This window comes from Mesoplodon densirostris, chromosome 8, assembly GCF_025265405.1.
Source record: "Mesoplodon densirostris isolate mMesDen1 chromosome 8, mMesDen1 primary haplotype, whole genome shotgun sequence".
In the NCBI taxonomy this organism is placed as follows: Eukaryota; Metazoa; Chordata; class Mammalia; order Artiodactyla; family Ziphiidae; genus Mesoplodon; species Mesoplodon densirostris.
In genome coordinates this window covers 92,784,603-92,805,100 of record NC_082668.1, presented here as the reverse complement: position 1 = coordinate 92,805,100, position 20,498 = coordinate 92,784,603, and the positions used below count along the sequence as shown (strand labels likewise).

The following is a 20,498-nucleotide window of genomic DNA, read 5'->3' as shown; positions in this document are numbered from 1 at the left end:
GGCTCTCACTGAAGGCTGCAAGTAGCCAACACACTCCAACCTTCTAAATTTCATCTCCGAATCCTTTAATGGTGCACCTTCAGGAGGCTTGTGGTCTTAGACCCAGGATTCAATAGGTGGCACCATAACCAGCAGTGTTACCATCACATAGCCAGGATGGTCAACCTCCTAATGCAGGAAGCCTGCACTAGCTGTCATCCAACCTTAAGTCAGCCAGTTGCACATTTTAGGGTTAGTCACATTCCATATTCACTTCTAGTACTGATTTCTGTATCACGTAAGAGTGTTTGTATTGCCAGTGATAGAAAACCTGATCACACCAGCTTAAACAAAATAGAGAATTTATTTGCTAGTATAAGTTAAAAGTCCAAAATAGAACTAGCTTCAGGTATAGATGGATTCAGCCAACAACGTCAACAGCTGGGTTTTCTCCATCCCCAGCTCCCCACTTCGTTGGTCTCATTTTCAAACCCCATGTGGGTGAGAGGATGAGTGAGCCAATTCCAGCCCCTCCATCTTCACAGATCCAACTCCAGTCTCGTCCCTCAGGAAGAGTCCTCTCCTCCGGCCACAAATTCCCTTGGTTCTGATGAGGTCATAGGCCATCACCAAAAAAGTCTCCGGGGCCACGTGAATGCAAGGATCCCATGAGCCAGCTCTTCGTGTATCTGGAATGGGAGTGAATTCCTCTGGACCCACAGGGTCTGGGAAGGAGGGAGGGAGGGAGGGACAGACGGATGCATCTCCAAACGAAAACTGAAGGACAGGGCTTCCCTGGTGGCGCAGTGGTTGGGAGTCCGCCTGCCGATGCAGGGGACGCGGGTTCGTGCCCCGGTCTGGGAGGATCCCACATGCCGCGGAGCGGCTGGGCCCGTGAGCCATGGCCGCTGAGCCTGCGCGTCCGGAGCCTGTGCTGCACAACGGGAGAGGCCACAACGGTGAGAGGCCCGCGTACCGCAAAAAAAAGAAAAAAAAAAAAAAGAAAACTGAAGGACATCATTGTAAGTAGGGTCAGTGGATGCTGAGCTGCCAAAACATAAGGAAATATATTGCAAATATTTCCCCAAGTAAGATTATACCAATTTATATTAGCAGGACATAGAATAGTACAAAATTTGTTTTTAATTTCTCTGTTTCTGAGATTATTTTTAAATGATCAGCCCTCTATGTAACTGTACTGATAAGTTTATGGGGAAGAAGGTAATTCCTTTGTTTCTGCTCTTTTAAATCACATAATTCCCATATTTTAACAAGTTGCAAGTAGAATTTCTCTTACAATAAATGCATACATTTAATTTGGTACTGTTTCCTTTTCCCCCGAAAAAGCTATAAGGGGGGTATTTTGCTATTGACGAAGGTGGTGTTTTAGAATGGAAGGAATACAGTATTCTAAAATATGTTTCTACTACCAGGGAAATACTGAAGTATAACAGGTAGTCATGGAAACACAACTTGAAAAACCAGAATTATAAAAAACAATTGTTCTTGTATTTTATACATGTCACTGTTGCCCTTACTCAGTCTCTGTTGATTTGGGGTCACCGTAGGAGGGTCGTTGGCTGTGATTCTTTACGGCTTTACCCAGACTGGTGAGAACCACCGTGTTGTATTATAATCTCTGTCCGTCCTTCGTTTTCTGTTTCTGTAGATTAACATGGAGGATTCTTCATCTGATTGGTCCGGAGACTGTTGATTATTGTTTTACTCTGTCATTAGGCTGGGACTGGTCTATGTATTGAATAGGGTGATATACACATTTAAAATTCTCTTTGAAGTCCAGAATTGTGATTATCTTTACTCGCCTCGGGGTCTCAATCCACTTTTCTTCGGCCTTTGATTATAATAACATCCCCAACAGCAATACAAACCCTACCCTCACCTGCTTCCCTCCACATCACAGCCTTCTCTCTACCCCTCTTCCTTCCACCTCTGCTTATGCTTATAGAGAGGAATTAAGTGAAATCCTCCTCTGAACTTAAAATGAGGCTTAAGGCCATAATGACACCGGACCATGGAGAGAGAGACCGGGCTTCTGGCACCAGCTCTGCTGCTGCCTGCTGTGTGACAGAGGCAGGTCACTTAACCTCTCTGGACCCCCGTTTCCTCTTCTGTAAATGATGGTGTGGACTCTGATCTCTGCAGGCTCATTCGGCCTTAAAATTCCTTATTCTGAGAAACTGACGCGGATCTGGGAACACCGGGGCACAGAGGAAGGGCAGAAAGTGCTTTCACATCCAACACCTACACCCACTGCAGAGGGTGGCCTCCAAGGCCGCTTTGTCAGTGATGCAGTTGGAACCGCCCCCCGCCCACCATGATCTCTCCTTTGTCTCCATCTTTTCCTGCCTTATTTCCTTTATCTTGTAATTTCTTCCCCTTCCTTTCCGATGGGATGATTTCTTTGTTTTTAACTTTCCTAACCCATTTTCCTCTTCCCCACTGCCCAGTGACATGAACCACTGCACTGCAGGAGACTCTGCACACATTGCCAAGCCCCCCGGTTGGCTAAAGGGTTTACTGCTCATCTCCAGTGTCCTTTCCCTGGCAGATTCCCAACAAGAAAGTGCAAGTCTAGCCTTGGCATTCCTTAGTCACTGCTTTAGGGGGAACAGCCTTAGGCTCTTAAACGAATGTTATGTTCTGGTAGAATTTTTAAGAGAGATTGCTTTTCTTTTTCATCCAACAAATAATATTTGTTGAGCACCTACCAGGAGTCAGATGCTGTTCTAGATGCTGAGGCGACTGCAGGAAACAAGGTCCTATGGAGCTCGAGCTCTAGTGGGGAGGGATGTGCAAGGAACTAAACAATTAAATGAAAACATGCCAGGTGGCGACATGTGCCAGGTAAAAAAGAAAGTGGGAGTAGAGATGGGACATGAGAGGGGGCATGTATTTTTATTTTTATTTTTATTTTTATTTTTTTAAGATGTTGGGGATAGGAGTTTATTATTTATTTAATTAATTAATTTTTTTGCTGTGTTGGGTCTTCGTTTCTGTGTAAGGGCTTTCTCTAGTTGTGGCAAGTGGGGGCCACTCTTCATCGCGGTGCGCGGGCCTCTCACTATCGCGGCCTCTCTTGTTGCGGAGCACAGGCTCCAGACGCACAGGCTCAGTAGTTGTGGCTCACGGGCCTAGTTGCTCCACGGCATGTGGGATCCTCCCAGACCAGGGCTCGAACCCGTGTCCCCTGCATTAGCAGGCAGACTCTCAACCACTGCGCCACCAGGGAAGCCCCGAGAGGGGGCATTTTTGCTGACAACTGGAGAATGAAAAGGAACCAGGGAGGTGAGTGTACCAGGTGAGAGGGCTTACAAGTGTCAGGGCCAGGATGCAAATGACCTTGTGCATTTAAGGAACAGAAAGACGAAAGAAATTAGCAAGAGGGAGTTTACTTGAGATGAGGTCAGAGAGCTGGGTGTACGGGGTGGGGGGTGCGCAGATCTTGTGGGTCCTTGTGGGCCTAGGCAGACCTTGGATTTTTAAAGTGAAATGAGAGACCGTTGGAGGGTTTTAAACAGGGAGGAACGTTATCTGATTTATGTCTATGGTGCATAGTGGACACCTCATAAATGTGTCCAAAGTTGACTGTGCTTACAAGTTCTCATTAAAGATGAAATAGACCCAAACCCTAGACAACTACTCCCTTGTGTGTCTCACAGGCTCCAGACTTCTAAGTGACATACCCCCTTCTAGTTGAGTTTTTCCTAATGGGTGAGAATAGTCATGAACTGTAGTGTCCTAGGGTGTGTGTGTGTGTGTGTGTGTGTGTGTGTGTGTGTTTGGGGCACATTACTTATTAGAGAACTTCAAAGTAATTCTGTAAATACATAGAAAAATCACCCTATTGCCCATGTTCTCTTTTTAGACCCAACTATAGTTAGACTTCCCCAAAGAGTCACTCAGGCATTTACCTGGTAGGTGATCAAGTTCTCTTGTTTTCCCGAGGTTAGTGGAGGGCGAAGGAGATAATAGCTGCAGGCCTCCACCTCTGTCCAGCCTCAGGCCTGCATGTATTTATTCATGTATTGAGTGTCCCTTGGACTCCAGGCCCTACGTTAGTTGAGAAGAATAAAGTCTGTACCATCAAGTGGCACCAGGCAAAGTTGAAGACTCTAGGTCACTAATCCTTGGAAGCTCCACTTCTAGGAATTCTGCCGTGGCTTGGCATCATGAAACTCCTTGTGAAGCTAGATTCATATCTCAAAGAATTGAGAGTTAAAAGAACCTTGGACGTCAGCTATCCTAGTACTTCTCCAGAATGTGCCTCAGTTTTTCATTCTTGCAGCTGATACCGTTTTCTCACAGGTACACGGTGTGTGTCACAAATATAAGTCTGAACCTTTCAGGTGGATTGAGAAAAAATTCTGAGCGTTTTCAGATTTTTATACACTTCTCAAGGTTTCGGTATAATATTTTTTGCCTGTATTCCATCTCCTGCCCACCTCTTAGAGTCCTTTGAGAGTGAGGAATCTGAGTTTCCTCCTTACGTACTCATCATCTCTGTGCTTCTGTCAAGCATCCTCTGGGAGAGTTATTGTCACCCCATTAAGTGTGGCGGACGGAAACAAAACGTTTTGGCTTAGAAAGCTCTGATCTTCAGCTGACTTGAGCTGTACAGGCTTACTTCGGAGATACTGAAGATTCCATTCCAGGTGCAATAAAGCGAATACCGCAATAAAGCAAGTCACACCGATTTTTTTTTGGTTTCCCAGTGCATGTACGTTATGCTTATACTCTACTGTAGGCTATTAAGTGTGCAGTAGCATCATGTCTAAAAAAAATGTACATACCTTAATTAAAAACTACTTTATTGCTATTGTAAATCAACTATATCTCAATTTAAAAACACTTCATTCAAGTGATAATCATCGTCTGTGGTAGTCGTGTCGTGGTAGTAACATCAAAGATCAGTAATCACAGATCACCATAACCAATATAATAGTAATGAAGAAGTTTGAAATATTGATTGAATTATCAAAATGAGGCACAAGGTGAGCAAATACTTTTGGAAAAATGGCGCCAATAGACTTGCTTGACTCAGGGTTGCCACAGACCTTCAATTTGTTAAAAAAATAATAAAATGTAATATCTGCAAAGCACAATAAAGCAAAGCACAATAAAATGAGTTGTGCCTGTATATCATTTATCCTGACTTGGGCACCAAAATTACGTTTCAGAACTCATTTGCCTTCATACACCTGACTAGCTCGGTTCACCTGCGTTTGTAACTTACTCCCTACCCAGCTCTGTAGATGAGGAAGGATCACTTACGTTATTTATTAGTGCTGCTTAGAGCTTTTAGTTCTTGAGCGACTCTTTCCCTTATTCCTGAATGTTATCATCAATATCGAGAGTGATGCTTTAAAATGGAATTTCTTGAAGGCATCTCACGTTCCATGAGCAGTTGTTTTTGTGGAGGTGTCTAGAAATAGTTGGGCTGTTGACCAGATGGAGGTGCTCATCTCCTCGTGTCTCCTCTTGTACCAAAAGGTATGTTACACCTGGTGGGAAGGAGAAACATTTAATTTTTCCAAATTTAGGGGGGTTTTCTTGCTTGCTTCTGAAGTAAAACCCATCTAGCCTTTTTTTCTGCATAAAAGGAGGAAGGAACAAGCAACAAATTAATCAGACAGGAAGTGAATAACCACAGAAGGATGTCTGCCTCTGACTCAGTGTGTCACATTTAACGAGAGGCCAGAGCTTGTCCAAAATGGCTGTCCAAAAACGACCCCACGTTTGCGTTAGAAGATGATGCCTTTCTCAGGGACGGTTTTCTCTCTCGTATCTTGCTTCCTCCCTGTCTGCCTGCGTCCCTGATCATGCCTTCCTGCAGTATCCTTTAACGGTAAGAAAGATTATATTCAAACTAAATGTATTTCCTTTATTCAGTTAGAGGGAAGGACTCGATGGCTTTTGATGGAGCATAGTATGTTGAGGTAAAGTTGTTTAATTTTTCAGTAGAGTACCATGTGGTCGAGTCCTGTTGCACACAGGACTAGTTTCACTGCTATAGTGATTGTGGGCAATTTAGATCTTGCGTTTTGAACCAAAATGTAAGCGAGATTTTCAGGAGAATCTTTCCTGACCACTGGGCAAGTTTGGATCCACAGGAATTTTTTCTGCCATTAAAATGGGGGTTTATGTCAGTAACTGTATCCTTTCGGTGGATGGTGCAATTGTCCACATGACTGCCTTTGAATTCTCACTTTGGCCAGCAACAGTAAGTGCTTTTAAAGCAAAAGGAGCCACTGGAAGCTCCAAAGGAAAGTACCGTGGAGCTAAGCTCTTGCCAGTCTGTTGCTACAAACCTGTTACTTAAGTTCAAATCCCAAATCATTTCTAAGCAGAGTCTTTTAGGACAGTTTGTCTTTTAGAATCATTCTGTTCAACATCCTAACAGTGCGGTGCACAATTACTATTGCTAATCAAATTCTGCAGCATTCATTGTAACTAGTTACATTTAATATGATTAATATTTTGACATAAAATATTGTAATTTTCGTATTTCAAACGGTATACCCAGAGATCTACAGAGCAGGATTAAGGAAACTTTTTTGTATCAAAAAAATGCTTTTTTTTTCCTTTGGGGCATATATGAAAAAGCAACTTGACTTATATTCCTTTTACCCTATGGAGAAATATAAAATAAAGCTTTAAAAAGTTAAGAGGGCACATACAACTTTGGTCAATAAGTATAAGTTCTTTTAAATAATTCAGTGGCATAACTAGTGTATACATCAGAAAATAGACAAGTGGTAAAACGAAGAAAAGACTGTAGGAGGGTTCTAATTAAGAAAAGTAGGACAGCTTGGTAGAGAGAAAGATAGTGGGAAAGCAGGATAAAGAATAAGACAGGATAGTGAGAGAGGAAGAGGAGAAGCCTGAAAAAGATTTTGAGGTCCATTAGTGTGGAAACCATACCCTTACTAGTCACTTGGGCTGTGGGTTTAACATTATGCATTAACTTCATAAAGTTATGTTGCTTCTGAACTGGAACATCATTTAGTCAAAATTCTCCTTTTATAGTCTAAAGAGGTTAAATGATTTATCTAAAATCCTAGGTTGTTTTCTGATGCTCTTTGAAAAGTTCACCTGTTGGTTAATTGCTCACAGCTCTTCAGTTACTCTAATATCTAAACTTTTGAGGATTACACATACTCTGAATGAACTGCAGTATTCAGAGACCTTCCCATGGTGAAGAATTTTCCCTGGGGTCCAGCAGCAATTTCACTCTGATCGCTGACAAAATCAAATTCTAGATCTGCCCTATAGGCAGGAAGTTCCCCAACCTGTGCTAAAATGTAAGAGGAAGTGAGCTACCTAATTCCTGGACCTTTCAAGTTTTATGCACTTTTGAAGTCTGCTTAACACTTCATGAACACGTCATTTTCATTGGGAGTTTCTGGCTATTTAAATTGTGATTCGTTCCTGCTTTAAGGTTTGACTCATTTTTGTTTTTCCAAATTGTCATACATTTACTTATTGTTGAAAAGAGCATTTACCCCGGACTATCAAATACCTCTGTCTGTATTTTGTAACCCTGAGTCCTGAAAATTAAAACTGAAGAAAAGAATACTAGAATAAGTAATGCCTTAATTAGTGTGCTTTTCTGAGAAATTTAAAATGCACTTTATATGCACCTCCCTTTGCCATTCATTTGTAATGCAGAAGTTTGCATGGGTGTGCACATGTGGGCTACATCATCAGCTCGTGGTTTCTCTTTCTCATGGTTAAAAAAAGGAAAAGACAATGTTTATTGAGCGCTCACTGTATGTTAGGCTCTTGACTTTTGCTTACTTTATTTTTTTTAAATGCTAATACTTATTTAGCACTTGCCTCATTTAACTCTTTTTTTCTTCTTTTTTTTAAAATTAGTTTCTGCTTTATAACAAAGTGAACCAGTCATACATATACATCTGTTCCCACATCCCTTCCCTCCTGCGTCTCCCTCCCTCCCACCCTCCCCATCCCACCCCTCCAGGCGGTCACAAAGCACCGAGCCGATCTCCCTGTGCTATGAAGTAAGTCAGAAAGAGAAAGACAAATACCGTATGCTAACACATATATATGGAATTTAAGGAAAAAAAATGTCATTTAACTCTTGAATAGTCCTGTTGAGTCGGTACCCTTCTCGCCATTTTATCGTGGGAACTGGACTTAAGCTAAGCAGTTTGCCCAAGGCCACTAACAACTAACTGTAATTTCAAGCGCTTTTTTCGTAAGTACAGTTAGGAGGCCACAAGATGTCCTTTCCTAATCCTGAGAATCTGGGATTGTACAAATGCTTTGTTTTAAATGTCACAGCCACAGTAAATATCTTTAAGTGAATAATCTCAGGTAAGACCATGTCCTTTCTAAGTCTTCTGACCTTTTCAGAAGTAAATGTGGTGACTCTTCTGCTTATATTATAAGGCTACACTTTCAATGGTTAAATGAATAAAATATGTTGAGTTTGTTGACCTATATGCTGTGAGTATGTGTGCATGAGTGTGTGTGTGGGGTGTGTGTGTGTGTGTGTGTGTGTGTAGTGGAGAACAGGGAGGGGCAGATCTTAATCCTCTGGTAAAACTAAATGTGGTGCTGAGGATTTAGGGAAATGTAGTTTTGAGATTTGAGGCCCTTAAAGAGAGTACTAAAAAAAACCAACAGGGCTTCCCTGGTGGCGCAGTGGTTGAGAGTCCGCCTGCCGATGCAGGGGACACGGGTTCGTGCCCCGGTCCGGGAAGATCCCACATGCCGCGGAGCGGCTGGGCCCGTGAGCCATGGCCGCTGAGCCTGCACGTCCGGAGCCTGTGCTCCTTAACGGGAGAGGCCATAACAGTGAGAGGCCCGCGTACCACAAAAAACAAACAAACAAACAAAAAAAACAACCAGTACTTGTTAGAGATGGGAAGTTGTGGGAGGCAAATTGGTACTTTTTAGTTAAGTGGATAAAGTAGAAAAGATTTCTCTTCCCTTTCCCATAGTTAAACAAGGACAAGTAGGTGTACCTTCATTTTCTCATTTTTGAGAGGGTTTAGCTGTCTGTGAATTTGCACTAATTTTTCAATTAAACATGTAGGACAGTGTATTAAAAAAATAATTTTACTTCATAGCAACCTTTATTTCCCCAGCAGTTACTCTTACAATAAAATTGTGGGTTTGTGTCCAAGCTCCCCTCTGATCGTCATGACATTGTAGATGCTTCAAAATGTCTTCTCTGAAAAATTCCCCCTACTCCCCAAATTATCCAACTCTTTATCTAAAAGAAGTGTTTCTGAAATAGCCAAGGACCCTCCAAATACAGCAGAGACACAAACCCTTACCGTTGAGAAGACAGCCCATAAGCAGAATTCACTTAAGCTATTGCCTTAAATGATGATCAACGGAGAAAAGAGCAAGTACATTTTGAGAAATGAGGGGTCCCGTGTACAGCAAGCGCGCGTACCACGTTCAGCTCAGATTGAGAAGAACAATGACTGTGAACTAGGTGAGGCAGTTGCTTTGCTTATAAAGGAAAGCTTGTTTCTCTTCTCTACCTTTGGCTTCTTCTTGGGTTGAGCAGCCTTTTCTGCTTCTTCTCTTGCATTGATTGCCTCATTGCCTTCAGCCCTCCGGAGCTTGGTCTGAGGAGAGGAAGAGTCACAATAATAGAAACAAACTTTATGCAAACGTATTACAAGTTGCTAAAATGGCCAAAACGACATGCCGGGCTTGGGGGTGGGGCACTGAGCTGTTGCGCTGGGCCTGGTATCAGAAAATAGAAACTACGGGCAACTGCAGCTGTGAAAAGACTGCTAAAGAAACAGGATGGCTGTGGTTTGCTGTGAGCATCAATTTTCCTGTTGAGCATTTTTACAGGAAGTTGAAGAACAAAGCCAACTTCATCTTAATTAGTTCTGATGGTTTGCAGATCTTAAACACATCCAACTAAGTTTGTCTCATGGAGGAGTTTCTAAAGAATAGAACCCAAAATAATCATGAGTAGGAATCCCCAAACTACCAATGTTAGCAGCAGCTTGAGTTTTTGCTAAATGATTTTATTTTAACGGTATAACTTGGAGTAGATTCATTACCTTTATAATGAATGCCTTTGCAATCATTTTTTTTATGGCTGCAATAACTCGATATGAATATAAGGGCCTTTCCTTATTAAAACACTGTCGAGTTGTATGTATTATAAATTTCCTTCTGTTAATATTTATTGGTCAAACAGTTGTGCATGTGTGTATTTGTATAGATACAAAGAGGTATGTGTGTGTTTGTGTATAAAAGCTGGAAAAATATACATCAAAAGGTTAACAAGAATTATCTCTGGGTATTATCAACCCCAACCCTTTTTCACCTAATATTTAATTATTATCAAATGCTTCCTTCAGTGGTTAAATACAACTGTCGTGTTTTATTTTCATCTTTTCATTTTTATATTGTTTATCATTTTCTAAATGAATATATGCTACTTTTGGAAGCAGAAAAAAATTCTCAAAAATCTAACCTGAAGACGCACACAAGGAATATATACATGAAAATGAGTTAAGAGCATTATATATAAAGTAAAATATCAAGGAATATAAATAAAAATAAGATAGAGAATAGAAAGTAATGAGGGCAAGAGAACATTGGACGTTAGGATCTTTTCAATTGTATTATTTCTATTATGTCCTTTCCCTGTACCCCCCCCGCCCCGCCCCCCCCCCCCACACACAGTGATGAATTCAACCTTTTCTAAACAAAAAGTTTACTTTTCTCCCATTCATTTTAGGTACAATAGTATTTAAGGGTGACTTTTGGCAAGATTTGCATAGCAAAATGCTTTATATTTTTGAATGGTCCAAAATCGTGATAAAACATAACTGGATAAACCTGCTTCTTATCTTCTCTGCTAGAACTTGGCTGATTCACACCCACGTCTTCAGGATTAGAGGCTGGCCTTCTGAGGATTATTTCACTGGACAGTGCTGGAAATCTCTCCCCTCTTCCTGTCATTCTATAGTGTGGGCCTCACATGGCATAATCTAGAATGAATTTGACATTGGTTGGAAGAAACTAAGAAACAGTTTATTTAAATAACTTGCCAGTTCTCTTGATCATTTTACATTCAGAGATAATTCTGCTTTCTTAGATGAGCATATTGAAGAAGAAAGCATAAGTTTCCTGGGGCAACTCTGGACTGAACTCTGGACTCTGATTGAGTGTCTAGTTGTCCATGCTGTTGGGGGTATACATTGCTGTAGGGTGGGGAGCAATTCACTCTTTCTCACAAGGTGTTCCTCATAACCAGTATTACACATTTAGCAGATGGCTCAGGGCCACCAGCTGCCCTGGTTGATCTAGGGTCAGTGTGTGATGCTGTCCACTGTCCAGCATCATTAAACCATGATGCTGACCTACTAGAAGTGTAGTAAAACCAACAAAACCATCCATGTCTCTCACAGAAATAGGAAATTCCAGAATTTCTAAATATTGATGTATATTGTGTGTATATATCTACGTGTGTGTAGGTGACAAAGAAGAGCCAATTAGTGGATTTTTGAAGTCATTTATGTAAAATATTGTACTCTGTTCTCTCAACCCAAAGAATCAATTCCTTTCTGAAAGGTTTATTGGTAGATCCCTCCCCTCATCTCAATAGTTTCCATCTAAAATTTGTTGATGTTTTTAGGGATTCAGTTATTAAATAAAACTTTGGTAATCACTCACATTCCCTAGGGTTCAGGTTGATTTTTTTAAATATATATTTTATTTATTTATTTGTTTGTTTGTTCATCTATTTATTTAGGCTCTGTCAGGTCTTAGTTGAGGCATGTGGGCTGTATGTTGTGGCGCGTGGATTTTCTCTGCTCTAGTTGTGGCATGCAGGCTCCAGGGCATGTGGGTTCTGTAGTCTGTGGCATGCAAGCTCCAGTTGAGGCACGGAAGCTCAGTAGTTGTGGCGTGCGGGCTTAGTTGGCCCACGGCATGTGAGGTCTTAGTTCCCCTACCAGGGATCGAACCTGCGTCCCCTGCATTGGAAGGCAGGTTCTTTACCACTGGACCACCAGGGAAGTCCCCCCTCAGGTTGACTTTTAATTTCTTTAATGTATGACAGACAATCCAGAGATCGTTTGGGTGAGAAATCAGTTGGTGGATTTTATTCGAAAGCTATTATCTTATAATTTTCACTGTGGATAGCAGACATGATAGATAACATGTATTGTTAAAACTGTGTTTATCATTTGCTAGGGCTGCCATATCAAAGTACCACAGACTGGGTGGCTCGAACAGCAGAATTTTGTTATCTCACATTTCTGGAGGTCGGAAGTCAAAGATCAAGGTGTCAGCAGGTTTGGTTTCTCCCAAGGCCTCTCTTCTTGGCTTGCAGATGACCACCTTCTCCCCGTGACCTGACATGGCCTTTTCTCTGCGCTCACACATCCCTGGTGTTTCTTCCTCTTCTAAGGACCCCGGTCATATTGGATTAGGGCCCACCCTAATGGCCTCATTCTAACTTAATCACCTCTTTAAAGGCCATCTCTCCAAATACAGTCACATTCTGAGGTACTAGGGGTTAGAGCGTCAACATATAAATTCAGTCCACAACACTGTGTGTGAAAACAAAAAACCCATTTCTATCCATGTGGTTTTCCTTGTGCACATAAAATTCAGCACACAAGGTGAACATTTTAGAAAAGTCTGACCTTTCTCTCTATGATGAAAGTATTTAAACAGTGAAATGATTCTCTAAAAGCAATTAATTCTCAAAAGTGTGTACTGTTAGAAGTTCTGTGCCTGGGGTCAGGGGAGGGTAGGAGGGCAAGGATCAGCAGATGGGTAGGGCCGTGATCCTCCCACTTCAGGGAGCCTGGTTCCCCTGCAAGAGATGATGGCTGACACTTGGGAGCCCCTGCCCTAGTCACTGATTCCCTTCTAGGGCCCCTCCCACCTGGGTACAGAGCTGCCTTTCCTGCCGCGCTCCTATCTCCCAAGGGAAGAACCAAATGTGAGAGGCCAAGCCTTCAGGCTGCCTCATGCCCAGGGGGCAGCCCTGCCCACACAGGACTCTGGGCAAAGCCAGGGCCTCAGCTCAGTCACCAGGCCAGGTCGTCCTCTGCCAGATGCTCGAGCGGTACTCACACCAGCAGGGCGCATGCTCACCTCAGGGGCTACAGCTCTGGACCCGTCTGTTGATGGCTTACTCTACCCGGGCCTGCTGTACTGTTTCATTTCATCCGCCTCGTACCCCCATTTAACAGATGGGAAGGGGAGGCTCAGAGAGCTTAGTCTTATCCCAGGTTATTAGCAGCAGAGCAGAGTTTCAAAATCATGTTCTCCTGACCCAGGACTCATGTTCTCACAGGGATTCTAAACTTTTTCATTCATAGGCCACGCTAGTGTCTGGTAAAGCCCAAAAAAGTCAGACTGCTTTTCTGACTGTTGTTAAATGCATAAAACAAAATACAGAGGATTACCAAGGCAACTAGTTACAGTGAAATAGATACAAGATCTAGCAGCAGCTCATTGCCACAACTTCAAAAGAGATCTGCAACAATTTTAATATGGTGTGAGAATGTGATGTGAAAATATCATGGGAAAAGCTGTTGGTGAAAAGGTTTCAGGTGTGGTTTGTGGCCTGTATTCATAATTGAAGGAAGTGCTACATTGTAGTTAGAGTTTAGGGGAAATAAATATGTCCTTTTTTTCATCCAAGTTCATGAACCCCTGAATTCTGTCCACAGACCGTGTGGATGTGAAGATCCAGGCTAGGAAGGCCTGTCCGTTAGGATCTAGGCTGCTGTTGAGGCCCTACAGTCAGGCCCAGTCTTGCTTCTGACATGGGCTCTCAACTCCAGGAGACCAGGGAAGTCCCTGCTCTCCCAAGGTCTTGGGCTCTACTGCCCTGATGAAGTCAGGAAAGCAAGCACCCAGCCTTCAAGCTAGCCAGCCCCTCTGCCATTGGACTGGTTCTTTGCCCAGGCCTTGGGATGCACATGGGCTGATGCTGGGAGCTGTTCCAGAGACCAGCACATGGCTTGTTTGTGTGATACCTGGCTCTTCCAGTCCCACATATTTAGTGAGAACCCTGCTTTGTGCCATGTATTGGGAAGACCGGATGGAGTTCATGGTCTGGTGGTAAGACAGCCGAGAAGGGGGCCTGCTGGGGGCGCGGCGTTGGGGGCATGAGGTTGGTCTTCTTTGACCCGTGTGCTGGGGTGGCAGGATTGGAGTCTGGGGTTTCTCACAAACTTCCCTCAAGGCCCAGCCTGGACAAGTCCAGACCAGCCGCTGTTCAGCTAGCAAGAAGCCAAGAGACCATGGAGGCCTCTGGAATCACCTTTCAGTGTGGAGGTGGGCGTGGGAGTTTGTCTGGAGGAGAGTGAGGGTTGGGGGTAGGGGGAGCAGCAGCAGTGAGAGGAAGGAGAGCTCAGCCTGGGAAAGGTGAGAGCGCCCACCCGCAGATCCTCTCCCCGTTGTTTATCGGAGGGGGCGGGGCAGGGGCAGGCGCAGCCTCTGTGCTCCGGAGGTTTATTTATAAGTCAGTTAATGCACAGAGAGAGCCATAACAGCAACGACAGAAAACTGTAAAATACTTAGACTAAAGAGGCCTTACAGGGTGGCAGTCCCCTGAGAGTGTCCCTGTTCCGTCATCTGGCCCCTAAGGCATACAGAAGTTCAATTTGATCTTTGCAACCAGAGACTGGCTTATGAGAACCAAACCCGTAAGAGGTTCCCGGTAGCTGATCAGAATCCACCTCTTCCTCAGTATTAGGATTAACAGGATGGCAGGTTAGCTGGTGAGCGTAGAACCTGACACAATGGAGTGTTGAGGGGCCTTTCATCCACTGAGCATGTGGACGGTCTGTCCCATGGAGCCCGTCTCTCGGGCCCTCTGGGTGGACCCGGCCACCCCTTCCTTGGTTAGCTGCCTCCTCAGCTGTTCAGACAATTGCTTTGGTCATAGCAGCTCTGACAGTTAGTTGGGCCTGAATCCCGTTTCAGATCCCCATCCTTCCTCCTGGTCCTAGGACACAACCCTAAGGCTTCCGGAGGTGCCCCTGCAGCTGGAGCACCCCCTTCATAGGCCTCCAAACACAGGCCCCCCAGCCCTCCTTATTACACTGCCTGTGTAGCCCCATGGGGGACCGATTGGTGTCACCCAGAAAAGCCCAATGTAAGGAATAGATTTTAAAAGAACCGCTGTCTGAGACAGGCTCTTATTGAAAACCGGATCCTGACCGGGTTTACAGGTGAGCTGCAGTACTAGTTAGCCCTTTACCTGCCTAAAAATGCTTATTTAAGAAGAGCAGGGATCAAAAGGACTTGATGTGAATGAGATTCGCGGGTCTTTCAGGGAGTTATTAATTCCTCTGAGTCCCAGCGTCCTCCTCTGTAAAATGAGTGGAATTATGCTAGTTTGCAGTGTGGTCATAAGTATTCAAGACGACAGAAATAAAGTGCCCTTTATCATCCAATTGACTGTTAATAGATGAAAGCAGCTCTTGCTGCTCTAGAGTTTTTTAAATTTCATTTTCTAGATGGCACTCAGAATAGAACTGTCAGAAGCTCTCTTGATTCCTGTCTTCCAGTAGCTTTGACAAGTTTGGCCATGTCCTCTTAGCTTTTCCATTCCGTTTCTGTCACAGAAAGCAAGCCATCCAGCAAAACTTCTATAGAAAGTAACAGCTGACCCCTGAACGATGCGGGGGTTAGGGGCACCGACCCTCTGCACGCAGTCAGCCCTCCCTATCCACGGGTCCTCGGCACCCGGATTCTGCATCCTCGGATTCAGCTACCCACGGATGGTATAGTACTATAATGTTTACTATTGAAAACAATCCACATCTAAGTGGACCCGTTGTTCAAGGGTCATCTGTATTTGTTTCAAGGTATAAGTTTTCCACGTTAACTTTCAGTGGTTGAACTAAGTTAATACTTTAAATTGTTTTTTCTTCTGGCCGTGCCACGTGGCTTGTGGGGTCTTGGTTTCCCAACCAGGGATCGAACCTGGGCCCCTGGCAGTGGAAGTGCAGAGTCCTAACCACTGGACCGCCAGGGAATTCCCTAATACTTTAAATTCTAAGAGGTTGTTTTCTGCAATTAAGAGACTATTGAAAATAAAAGATAATCCTGAGGTTTGAAATTCAGGACACATGTTCCACAGAAACAATGTTATTCAGGTGGTCAGTGTTCCAGGCTGCTCACTTGGTTTAAGCCTCTACCACCAGGCTTCTCAAATGCATATGAATCACCCAGGGATCTTGTTAAAATGCTGAAACAAATGCAGTGCAGGCAGAGGGACTGAGATTTGATGTTTCTAAAAGCTCTGGGTGATGCCCCGCTGCCAATCTGGGAGCGCTGCTGATCCAGGAGTAGCAAGATCTGGGTGGGAGAAGCTGGGATACTGAGGGGTGAGTACGTGGGTGAGGGCTGCGGCCTGGGGCTTCTGCTTAGACCCAGGGATGGGACTCCGAGGACTGGGGAAAAGGGAGACAGGGTTCATTGCTGGCACAACTCTGGGGGCATGTCCTCGCCATTGTTTCTTCAGGCCCTGATGTTTGCCAGGCTGCCCCCTTCGCCGCTGCTACCCACCAGGGCTTCCCTGCGCTGTCTCAACCCCACGGAGTCTGGCCTTCCCTTTGTCCCCATAGCAATCAGACTGCAGATAAGCCTTTCTAAGGAAGCCTATTTGTAGTAAACAGCCCAGAATCAGAGGTTTGATTCCTCCTCTCTTTTTTCCCCTCTTTTTTTCCACTTGGATCCTGTAAGGAAACGCCAAGTAGCATAGAGGTAGGAATCCAGCCTCCTTGCCCATCTTATCTTCCCATATTCCCATCTCCTTTCCCCGGAGGACTGTAAGAACTTTGAGGGCAAGTATAGAAATATAGATTCATCTTTGCATTCCTGGGTGCTACCCAGACCTAGACAGATGTCAGGAATCTCAGAGAAGAAAAGCAGCAGAGTGGAGAAGAAATGTCAGGAATGTTGGAGAAGAAAAGAGAGGGCATGGAGTGGGTGGGGGCGGGAGAAGTGGAGAGGACTGCGCCATGGAGATAAGTGAAGTGGAGCCACTTGAACATCGGACTTGGCCAGGATACATTTCTAGCAGTTTCCTAATAACCTCCCAGCTTACTCGGGCAGCAGGCCAGGGTCCTTCCCCCAACCTGCTTTGGTGGTGGTGGGATTGAGCAGCATGAGGCACTGGATTTTGCTTCCAGGATCTCCAGGCACTTTGGCTGAGAAGCCTTCCCTGTTAACCACCTTCCAGAATAGTAACATCCTAGCCATGCCGTAAAGGAATTCCACCTCTTATAAAAGTTGGGCTTCGTGAATAGCTGCCACTTTGACGGGACAGCGGGAAGGAAGATTAGGATGGAGTATTACTAAGAAGTCTAATACATGATGGTGCTTTGTTTCTTTTTGTTTTTACAGATTTGTCAGCCAGACTGCTGAAAGTGTAACTGTCCAGGATGCCCGTACCGCCCCCTCCAGCACCCCCACCACCGCCCACGTTTTCTCTGGTGAGTGATTCTCCCCATCCATGGCCCATGCATGAAGCAAGCTAAACAAACTTGAACCTGGCACACATGTATTTGTTTTCAGTGTATTCACATTCTGGCTTAAATATGAATGATATGGTAAGCCTTCCAGGTGCTGGAGTAAATAAGCCAGAGCCTGGGATGCAGCAGATAACCATACGAAAATGTTTTGTAGTCTAAGGTCTCATGTAATGCGTAGGACACACGTGGAATGTGGATTAGTTAGGTTTCCTCTGCCTCGTCCATCAAGGAGACATGTCCTGTTCATTTGAACACGCTGGCCTAAGACAGTTGGCAGGAGCAGTTCTGCCTAGCCTGCACTGTTTTCAGCTTCTAGCCTTTAACATCTGGGCAGATAGTCCAGAGACCCAGTCTGCCTGTCTGAAAATGCATCCATTAAAGTGTCCTCCAGACTCACTTACTTTTTCTCTGCCTTTCGCCATCTTTCTTCCCACTCTGTTTTTGACAAATAACCCCCATCTTCCACTCCCCCCTCCCCCCACTTACTTCGCCCTTTAAATCCATCCTCGCAGTTCCATGTGTACTTTCCTAAGGAATTTCTTCTCTGGGCTCATCCTGACCCCCTGATGGACCTGTCCTCAGAAGTTAGTGCACCCGTTTCCAGGAAGCTGGCAGCCCTCCCTGCAGTGATACGGAAGGTCTCCCAGACGCACCCCCCAGTATGTGAAGCCTTCGCTGCTAAGGAGCCTCCCAGTGATGGGCCCTTCACTTTTCACTTGGGGAAACTGGAGCTCAGAGAGGAAAAGTCCCTTGCCTAGGCTTCCATGGTACATATTTTTTATAACCCATCTAAGGCTGGAACCTAGTTGGAAGAACAGACCATTGATTAGCTCGTTGCTATTCCAGGTGTGATCCTCCAACTCCTGGTTAGAGTCCCCCAAAAATAAGAAATTTAAGAGTAAGTGCTTAGAAACACTTACAGCAATCTGAAGTGGTGTTATGACTATTATTTCTAAGATTGTATTTTGTGTGTCTTTTTTAAACGGATTCATTTTTCTAATAAGTCATTGTTATTTTACCAAATATTGGTCCATGACGGATTGGAAATTTTTTTCTTAAAAATTCGTCCTTCCCTTAGATAAGTTTGAAAAGCTGTGATCTGGTTAACATAGAAGGACTAGTTTATATTTCCCCAAAAGTATAGGTTTTGCACCACTGCTGAGTCGTATGTGCCTTGATTTTTTTTTTAATTTTAATGCTCATGTGTTTAATATGTCTTCTAAAAGTTATAACTAGCACACCCAGGGTTTAATAGTGAGTTAATTTAAAAGAAATGTTCAGTGAGAAATAGTATAGTAAATAAAATAGTGAATTGACTTAATGAAAAATATTAAATAATAACACAGGTAGCATGAGAAGATGACAAAAGTCACAAAAGTTGTACCAGAATGGTTGAAGTTTGGGACACCCTGGTTTATCCTATCCACTCATTTCTATCCATTATTACCTGACTAAAAGCAAGATCCTAGAGAGACAGGATATAGAGACGGGAAAAGGGAAAGGTTGGTGGCCATCATAGGACACCATCCAGTGGAACAGCACAGTCAAGAGATAAGTCAGCACCCAAGGAGGTCAGGTGTCAAAATAAATTTTGAGGCAGAACAGGAGGTCAGGGAGGGTTGCTGATCCAAAACCATGAAGAGAACCAACGTGGACATGGCACTTAACCTCTAAACGCCTCAGGTTTTTTCATCCTTAAAACGAAGACAATAGGTAATTCAAAAAGCTCTTTCTAAGATGTCCAAGGCATGTTGTTAAGTTATAAAAACAAGTTTCAGAGCAATAGAGGATGATCCCATTAGCAAAAGCGAACTGTATATGCAAAGAGCCTTTCTGGAACTGACTGCCAAGAAGCTCTTAACAGGCTTGCTTCAGAGGAGGGTTGGAGGCCAGTGGGGAAAGGGCATTTTATTTATTAATTTTTTTTCAACTGAGATATAATTGACATATAACACTGTATAAGTTTAAGGTGGACAGCACATCGATTTGATACATTTAAGTATTATAATTACCACCATAGTTTTAGCTAATGCCTCTATCACATCACATAATTATCATTTCTTTTTTGTGATAAGAACGTTTAAGTTCTGGTCTCTTAACAGCTTTGAAGTATATAATACAGCATTGTTAACTGTAATCACTGTGCTGTACGTTAGATCTCCAGAACTTATCCATGGTTTTAGTTGCAAGTTTGTACTCTTTAACACCTCCCCATTTCCAGGAAGGGGCATTCTAGACCCCGCGGTTATCCTTCTGTCAGGTTATAGGGAAGGCTCCGGAGTCAGGCTGCCAGGCTTTGAATCCGAGCTCCTCCTCTTACCAGCTGGGTAACCGGGTTGATGATTTAACTTCCCTGTGCCTCAGTTTCCTTGACTCTAAAATGGAAGTCATGACTCACAGGGTTGATGAATATACATAAAATGCTAAAAACGGTGCCTGACCCATAGTAAAAGCTATATAAATGTTAGCTGTTACTATCGTGAGCAACTACTACTTTATAATTTAATTAAGAGCCTTTCAGCTTCATACACAGAGATTCTGTTTAGCCTGCTTCAGGGTTTTTCTTAGCTCTCCCTCTGCCTCTAACTATAATAAATAGCTGGGTCAGGTATCAAGCTAAACTTGCCCAGGTTTACTCCTTGTGGCCCTTGCTGGCATCTGTGAAATCAGAGCCTTTCAGAAGGGCTGGGGCGAGCCTCAAAGGACTCTCACGGCTGCCAGAAGTACCACTGGGTTTGGGGAAGACGACTCTCTCCGGGACCAGGCCAGACCAAGCCAGTTTCCAAGTGTGATAGACACAGGTACACGCCTGCTTCCGAGTCCATTTGCTGGCCTCTTAGTGTTCCCACTCCCTGAAAGAACCCTGAAAAAAACAAAATCCCAATTTCACAGTAAGAATCCTTCCCAGGAATTCTGAAATTATACAAAATACCCAAAGGTTTTATTTATTTATTTATTTATTATTTTTTGGCTGCTCATCGCAGC

At 43.8% G+C, this 20,498-nt stretch overlaps 1 protein-coding gene across 2 annotated transcripts in view; it reads left to right on the top strand.

Annotated features, from left to right (window-relative positions):
• Positions 1-20,498, top strand: part of WIPF1 (WAS/WASL interacting protein family member 1) — a 120,980-nt gene that overhangs the window by 78,578 nt on the left and 21,904 nt on the right. The window contains exons 2-3 of one of the 2 annotated variants that reach the window (XM_060106188.1): positions 15,600-15,758; positions 17,386-17,474. In XM_060106188.1, coding sequence (XP_059962171.1) covers positions 17,424-17,474 — 51 coding nt within the window. In that variant the 5' untranslated portion in view covers positions 15,600-15,758; positions 17,386-17,423. The remainder of the gene's footprint in view (positions 1-15,599; positions 15,759-17,385; positions 17,475-20,498) is intronic. The other variant, XM_060106187.1, reaches the window with a different exon arrangement.